This window comes from Helianthus annuus, chromosome 8, assembly GCF_002127325.2.
Source record: "Helianthus annuus cultivar XRQ/B chromosome 8, HanXRQr2.0-SUNRISE, whole genome shotgun sequence".
NCBI lineage: Eukaryota > Viridiplantae > Streptophyta > Magnoliopsida > Asterales > Asteraceae > Helianthus > Helianthus annuus.
This window is the reverse complement of record NC_035440.2, coordinates 96,279,727-96,288,579: the sequence shown is the minus strand read 5'-3', so window position 1 is coordinate 96,288,579 and position 8,853 is coordinate 96,279,727. Positions and strand designations below refer to the sequence as shown.

At 34.4% G+C, this 8,853-nt stretch overlaps 1 protein-coding gene across 1 annotated transcript; it reads left to right on the top strand.

Annotated features, from left to right (window-relative positions):
• Positions 1–1,028: 1,028 nt before the first annotated feature.
• On the top strand, positions 1,029–2,029 carry LOC110873472 (auxin-induced in root cultures protein 12). The gene has a single exon (XM_022122411.2). The coding sequence runs from the start codon at positions 1,079–1,081 to the stop codon at positions 1,844–1,846; it is 768 nt and encodes a 255-aa protein (XP_021978103.1). The 5' UTR covers positions 1,029–1,078; the 3' UTR covers positions 1,847–2,029.
• Positions 2,030–8,853: the final 6,824 nt, after the last annotated feature.

Genomic DNA, 8,853 nt, shown 5'->3' with positions numbered 1-8,853 from the left:
TTTTTTAGAACTTATTGGAATTTTTAGAATATTTTGGATTTTTAGAATTTCTTTTGATTTTTTAGATTTTTTTTTATTTTTTACAATTTTTTTGATTTTTTTATTATTTTAAAAATTTTTAGTATTTTTAAATGAAGAACGACGGGAGAGTAGTACGGGAGATATCTACCGGTAGTAATTAGTTTAGTGATTTTATCTGATAACCATCTTGACTTGTTTGGGTTTTATCTAATACCCATCCTGACCTACTCTTTTTTTTATCCACCACTTCATAACCTTTCCTAACCTAATGAATAATTTTGTTTGACTTATCTTAAAATTTAAAATACCAATATAAACCCAAAATAGAATGGATGGGCTTGTTTTACCAGGTCTAACACCTAGTAACTTATTATTCAATTCATAATCATACATGATACATGCCTTATTGCCACAATATTAATAGTCAACGCATCACATGGAAGTCAAACAACCCTTACCGATTTCTATGTTCTCAATCTCGTAAATACTTTAAACTCCATAGAATGTGGGATAATCATTCGTAAATACTTTAAACTCCATAGAACGTGGGATAATCATAAAAATAAAATAAAGAGTTAAATCGGTTTAGGCTATTTTTTCCGTTTAGTCCAAATGTTTTATTTTTCGTCTGTGAGTCTAAAAAGGTTTCACTGTTGCAATTTAAGCCACTAGGTCAACTTCATTTATTAGTTCTGTTAACGAGAATGACAATTCGGTCATTTTATATGGCCGAATTAATTACATAAAAATGAACAAATTGCCCTTCTCATTAAAATAAAAAATAATAAAGCTGATATAGTGAACTAAAATAGCAATGGTGAAACTTTTTTTGTATCTAAATTCTAAAGACGAAAAATAAAACTTTTAAACTAAATTGCTCAAGTTATAGAAACCACAGGCTAAATGAAATTTAACTCTAAAATAAAAGTTCCCCTATAATCCACCCCACCGTAACAACCATGAGGACACATTCCATTCACTATATATAACACATACACCCATATGAAACCCTCAACTTACATTCCCACACCTCTAATCAACTTTAGCCACTCTTAACATGGCCATGTTCCGTTTAGCGTCATCCGTCGTCTTCCTCCTCTTCACATTAACATCGCTCGTTCTACAATCATCGTCGTCGCCGGTTTATTCGTCCTGCTCCTCGAATAAACTCCCAAACAAAAAGGTGTACACAAACTGCACCGATTTACCAACCCTAAACTCCACACTCCACTGGACCTACACCCTCGAAAACTCCACCCTTTCAATAGCATTTATCGCGCCTCCCGCGACACCAAACGGGTGGATCGCATGGGCGATTAACCCGACCGGAACCGGAATGGCCGGGTCTCAATCGCTCATCGCATTTAAGGACTCCAATGACTCGATGACCGTTAAAACGTACAACATTAGCTCGTATGCTTCGATAGTCGAAGGAAAGATCGCGTTTGAGGTACCCGAGTCCAGCGCGGAGTTTGTTAACGGAGTGATGATGATCTTTGCTTCGGTGAAGTTGCCGGAAAACATGACGGAGGTGAATCAAGTGTGGCAGGTTGGCGGGTCCGTGACCGATGGAAGGCCCGCGAAACATGCGTTTTTGCCTGCGAATTTGAATGCCGTTGGTAAACTACAACTTGCAGAGAAGGCTGCCACCGCCGGCGTACCGGCCGGTGCTCCGGCTGGTGGTCCAGCCGGTAGTCCGGCCGGTAGTCCCGCTAGTGGTTCCGGTGGTGGTTCCGCCGTTGCTCCAAGCTCTAGTTTGGGTTCCGTTAGTGCTGGAGTTTATGGGGTTGTTACCATTATCGGATGTTTAGTGGGATTCTTTTGATCACCGGAAAATTGGAAGTTTTTTTTTTCCTTTTTTTTTTTTTGATTTTGAACTGTTTCGAATAATTATATACTTTATTATATGTGTAACACGTGAGGACTCGAATCTCTAAACATTCATTGTTGTTATTGGATGTATTTATATATGTTTAACACTCATGAATCAAACACTAATTTAATTACACTTTTGATGTCAAACTAACGTGTTAGCTTGTTTTCAGTTAGATATTTCGGTATACTTTAATCTAACTTAACTTTATTTAAGTGATAGTACATCAACTTTTTTTCCCAATTTCACTTTACCTCATTCTAAAGAAAAGGTTTAATCTCATTAAATTCATCTAACCCTATCTTGATTTTTGGTCTAAAAAAAAATAATTAGTTTTGGTTTTGTGGATGAAATCCCTCGAGAATGGTTAAAATGGCAATGCTCCTTGGGAGGTACCAAATAAATGACTATTTGGATCGGGATTTTGAGCATAAAGATTCCACTTACCTGTAAAAAGTGGGCCTAACCCTTGGGGATGTGGTAATACATCTAAGAAATTATTTCATTGAATGGACTCCCCTTTGTATGCAAGAATAGTGACATGGACTAAATGCTCTGTCAAAGCCAAGGAACTTACGCCAAAGAGTCCTGATAAATGATGATTGAGACGATTAATGCTCTTTAACACAAGAAGACAGTGGTTTGCAATGTCAATTAATATGTCATGTCAGTATTATCACTTTAAGAAGACAGTGGTTTGCAACGTCAATTAATATCTCATGTCACTATTATAACTTTAAATGTTATGATCTTACTTACTAAAATCTTTCTCGTGTTCAAAAGAAATAAAAAGAATTACACGATCTAAATAAAACTTTTTATTATTATTTATACTTGTTACTTTTCATAGAGATAAAAACAAATTATATAATATAATATTTTTTTATTTTCAATTTCACATAACCTATTTAATTAAAATTATATAATATTTTTTTTTATTTTAACCGATTTAGTTTTTATTTAATTAAGTTCGTTGCCTTTAAAAAATACACGTAGGTGTATTTAATTTTTTTCTTCACATGCCAGAATAAGTTTTCTTGGAAGTGAAACTGTATTCAAATAAAGTATTTTTTTTTGTATCGTAAGCTATAGAAATTGTTGGTGTCGTGGTATCGTGACAAAATGAATCAGTATCAGTATTATTGGAACCAATACCGATATTCATTTTAATGGATTTTGATCGATTCGCTTTTGGTTTTCTCTTGATTGTACCAAGTAACGCTAGCGTAACGAATCGATACCAATCAAAACCAAATTACCGCCGTATCGGACGTAATGCCACTAGTTTTATTTAAAATCGATGGATTCCTCCACTATATCGGGAAAGAGGCTATCACACGGTTTCCACCCAGTGCATTTTGTATTCATAAGAACATTCAAAGGCCCATTCAAAGTCTTTTCAAGGGACAATATGGTCCACCCTCATTTTCTTTAATTCTTTCTTCTAAACCAAAAGGCATTTCCTTTTTGTCAAAAAGAATTCGAAAACCAAATTTTAAAAGTTCAAAAAGTGTACTTTAACCACTTAGGTCCCGTTTTTTTTAACGGCCAACCAAATCAATCCTAAACACTTTTTGGGACACCTACTGGGTCAAACATAGTACTTCGAGAGTAAGCCAAGTCCACCATCAATTCTGAGGAAAACCCGATAACCCATCCACTCGTAGACACGACAGTGAAATTACCGGTAAAACTCGTTTGACTCAATGATCAAACCCAAATGTTCTTGAATCTCTTATCATTGCTCACAAGTGCCCCAATCTACACTTAGGTCCCATTAATTTATGGAATTTACTTTAATTGAAATTGAAACACATTGTATTTACCACCATCAGAACCCAAATCAAAAGACCCACAAGTAAAAGAAATCTATCTATTTTATACCCTCTTTTCCACAATTTACAACAAGCAAAGTCTTAAAACTTTACATCTTAATGGATTAGGGGAGGCGGGGTGGCAAGTTAATCCACCGTGATAGCCATTTATCACGTGTGAAAAACACAAAACTTCCACCGCCACCTACAAACTCAACGCGTAACAAGATGCATATATTCAAATTCCGTTATTTTCTTAACGCGTGATGGTTTTATTTTGTGAGGGTAATTGTTGGTTGGGGGGAAATTGTTGGGTGTGGTGGTGAGTGATGGCCACCGCCATTAAAAAGGTTGTGAGTGATGGGAAAATGGTTGCTGACATGGTGGAACATGATTGGATATTGTGAGTGATGGAATTCTATCACTAGTGACCACCCCTTCCCCTTATAAGTTAAAGAGTTCAATGCTATCTCAACTGGAATTCTATTTTTTTATAATCATTAATAAGTTGTTGGGTTATCATAATATGAATTATCATTTATATACGTGTACTTTGTTAATAACGTTTATAAAAGATATAAATATAAATATTAACAAAATGCTGGGTATCATCTTTATTTTATTAATTGGCATTTTTATATCATGTGTATGCAACTTTATACATGTTGAAATATTAAACAAAATTCAAATGTTAAAACAAATGAAAAATAAGTTAGATCTTATATAAACAAATAAAAAATGAAAACTAAGTTAGATCTTATATAAACATTCAAAATTAAAGTTGGGCTATACGTAAAAGATAACATGTACCAAGTATTTTGCATATTTAAAAATATAGTGTGTAACCTCTACCAAAATTTTATTTTGAAAAAAAAAGTTCAACGTTCAAATTTTAAGTTTTTTTTATATTGTTTTGAATAAATAAAATATAAAGTTAACTTTATTAAAATTTAGTTGTATAACTATGTTATGTGTTAAGAGTCCTCTCACATGTTCACATGACACTATTATGACAAAATAATTAAATCAACTATTTTAGATACCAATCTAATAATCAAATGTAAATTTGTAATGGCCCCATCATAGTCCAAAGCTTCTTAAGCGGGGTTGACTTTAGAAGCTTCACAATGGCTTTCACACTCGATAAACTCTCCACTAAATCACAATTTATAAGTTATTTATGACGTCCAATTTATATATTTTTATCTAGACATCTTGATTTTAGTATCTAATGTCAGTTTTCATAGAACTTTATATGAACAAATGGCAAGAAAGAAGCCGAATTATCACAAGAAAGCAATAGGACCACAACCGACGAATAAGCGTCGCTAAAAGATTCACAAAATGATCAAAAGATAAGATTGCAAGGCAACAATTTCTATAGGCACATCTTTATATTTCCTCAACCTCGATATATGTCGAAGCATTCTTATTTGTATTGTCACCAAATCTTTGTTGTCACTACCGGTCAAGACAAAGCGGGTTATATCTTTAGAATCAAAAGGTTGTTTTTTTGGATTTACAGAATAATTGACATAAATGGTTGCTAAGGTAATGTGTTGAGCATGTTTTTACAGTTTAATTGACAAAGGTAACTCAAGGGGTAGGACTTTGTGAAACAAAATGGGCACATGAGGCATGGGTGATGAATGGGTGAGGTCACATTTCATTTTTCATTTTTCATATTGTTTTGTCATCATACCATCATCATGACATATCACATGTTGCCATGGTCCAAGGTTCCATATTCCAATATAGTGGGAACCATACCATTTTATCAATGGTCCAAAAGTCCAAACAATGATATATGGGAAAAGACTAGATGCCCAATGTTGATAGATTAACAAAAGATGGCCATTTAAAACATAAAAAGCCCAAATTTAATCAAGACTTTGAAGATATTATTAATTGGCTTAATAGCCCAAGGAATTTGCATGCTTCTTACAAACTGAAACAACTCTCTTTACTAAAGAAAGTAGGATGTTAAGAATTAAACTCATGATTTTCTTGAACAACACACAAAAGGGTTATTAACTTATGATCATACCTCATATTATACATTACAAAGGGAGCTTCTTAGAGAACACACGAAACTATTTATTGCTCGTACGAACATATTTTCGATGTATAGTTGAGATTTTAGACATTTTAGAGATTTTCTTTTATTTGGGGTACCCTACAAAAAGCTTCATCACAAGGTCACATGTTTTCACAACAGGGGTCATTGCCATCGGCAATGACGATTTCTCCATCATCACTAGCTTGGTCAGATAGGTCGGTGAGATAGGAGGTTGCTAGGGAAGCGAGAGATTGCTAATGGCAATTCTCTACTTCTGAGAATTCGCTGAACGTTCAGTTCGTTTACAACCTTAAGCCCTTGGATGAAGGTTTTGGTGGGGCAACCCAAATAAAAAGAAATCGACTCTAAATAATTATGTCAATACTTCTTCATGAATCTTGACCATCCCTACCATCACAAGGCTCAAAATGGTTTTATTATCGTGTAATTACCTTACCTGTTATTCTTTAATTAACCTTCCTTTACATTTATATTATAGTATATATGTATTTCGGTAATAATCTGTGTGGTTTCATGATATAAAAAGGTACCCATATAAGAAGATTTAAGTATTTCCAATCGGTTAATTAACTTCCAAATTAACCAACTATTGCATACCATTGTATCATGCTGTAAGATTAAATATTTTATATTATATTTAATCTAGTAGCCATTATAATCATTTACATTATATGGATCAAAATATATAACAATCCTATTATATATTTAGTTGGTAATTGTTGATGGGCTTAATTACCCTTATTAACTAATTAGGGTTTCCTCCTGGGTGCTTATATAAGGAGACTAATGTAGAGGTTTCAAGGTTAGACAACTTGATTACTCTCATAACATCAATCAACCTCTTTCTCCCAATCGATTACCCTTTATCGGTTTCTCTTATCACCATCATTAGATTGCACCCTAAGGAGGAACCAGATCAAGCTGACAATCATGTCGAACCTGATGCTGCGACTACATCTGGATTCTCTGCTGGTCTGTACTGATGCAATCAGGTATGTTTTCATGTTTTCCATTATGCCTAAAACAGAACTGTCCAACATGTGGTATCAGAGAATATGTTGATTAGTCAGTTCTGTTTTCGTATCCATTATTCTGGGATTGAAATCTGGAAAACAGAAGTTTTGAAAACTCAATAAAATTCACGGCTGGTTTCGAGTCATATGTGCCGAAATCATTGTTTTTTCGGAAAAAGGATAACAAAAGTTCACTCGGAATCATAATGGTAAATCTTAATTGTACCGAAATCTGTTTAAAACCCTTAAAATTCAGGTTTCGGGTTCCAGAATCATGTTTTTATTTTTAGGGTTCATCATGTGTTCTTAGGAAAATTCGAAATTCCCTTATGTTTTGGAATATAATTAGAATTTTTGAATGTTTTTCCTAAATTTGATCTGTTTTGTCTAATGAGAATTTTCGAAATCTGTTAAAAGGATAAATAGATTATGATTTTCGAAATATTCTGTTAAAATTAGATCAATGTTAAAACAGGAAATTCTATCACAATTCCTAAGAATTCGAATTTTCAGTTATGATTTTACATTAACAGCTGTTACAGTGGACTCGAGACCATCAGGTTTCGACTCGAGACCAAGATCTCGACTCGAGACCACAAGGTCTCAACTCGAAATCATAAGTGTTCTCAAATATTTATAACTCGAGACAACGATTTCGACTCGAGACCATAAGTTTTCGACTCGAGACTACTGAGGTTTCAACTAAGGGCTTCAACCTTTACAACTCGAGACAAAGGTCTCGACTCGAGACCATAAGGTCACAACTCGAGACCATAAGGTTGCGACTCGAGACCATAAAGCTACAACTCGAGACTACAAGGTCACAACTCGAGACCATGGTTGCGACTCGAGACCTCATAAGGAGTCGAGATCTCATAATTCACAGCAGTCGAGACCATGATTACGACTCGAGACACTGAGGTTGCGACTCGAGACCATTAATGAGTCGAGACCTCATAATGTTATAAGCTGAGTCGAGACTTGACTCGAGATCTCACTCGAGACCTCATAACTGACTCAAGATCTCATAACAGACTCGAAACCTCATTATTTTAGGCTGTTTAATGTGAACTAAGATTTAGCTCGGGGCTCCGCCCCGAACCCCATGCGGGGGCACGCTGTTCCCCTGCAACCCCAGCGAACTCATCGCGGAGTTCGATCCGCGCTAACAGGTGGTTTGCTACTAAATAATTGGTTTTTGTAATTAGTTAGTTAATTAATGAGGATCAAATAATGTTTTACAAAACCAAAATGGCTTAACTTGAATGAGCTTCTGATGTATCACTTCTGGCCAAAGCTGATTTGATGCATCTACTTATCGTTCAAGTATTACGAAAGCTATGTTAAGTGTGCATCATAAACATGAATGTCTTAATATCTGGCCAAAGCTGTTTTAATTCCTTCATAGATGCCATACTTAACAAGTGCATAACTAAAGTGATTGTCTCAATTTCTGGCCAAAGCTGATTTGTTACAACCACTTTGCACACATGCTTAAATGATTACACTTCTGGCCAAAGCTGTTTTGTTTTCGTTTAAGTAGAACTTTAAGTAGTCTATTATTTTGATGTTAGTAATAGACATATCACAACCTCTTCACATAATGATCCTTATACTAATGATCCTCAATTAATTTTTATGATCATTTCGCCTGCCTTATTCTTAGTACCCATAATTTTACTCACTATAGTTTTCTTCTATAAATCTATATCTCATCCACTCTAATTACTAAATCTAATATGTTTTGCTTTATTTAAAGTTTCTATAAGAATTAGCTCCTAAATTAAATCCTTGATTATCTCTTAAGACGCAATGATCCTATTGCTCTCTTCTGATAAAGCACTACAGAATAAAAGTAGAGCATGATGAATAGGATAAATCGAACATGATGTCTCTTATGATAATCAAGAACTCTTTAACATAAGTGCTATCACTAAAAGGTTATTCCAGATTAAGTCTTTCCTAAGACTAATCTATAATTGTGGAATAATCACAAGAATTCCTAATATGCATGCCTTCATTTAAAGTTCTAAACTATAAGCTAAGTGGTAT

Excerpts from the sequence above, each read along its gene's own strand:
- LOC110873472 (XM_022122411.2), top strand. The coding sequence starts at position 1,079 with ATGGCCATGTTCCGTTTAGCGTCATCCGTCGTCTTCCTCCTCTTCACA.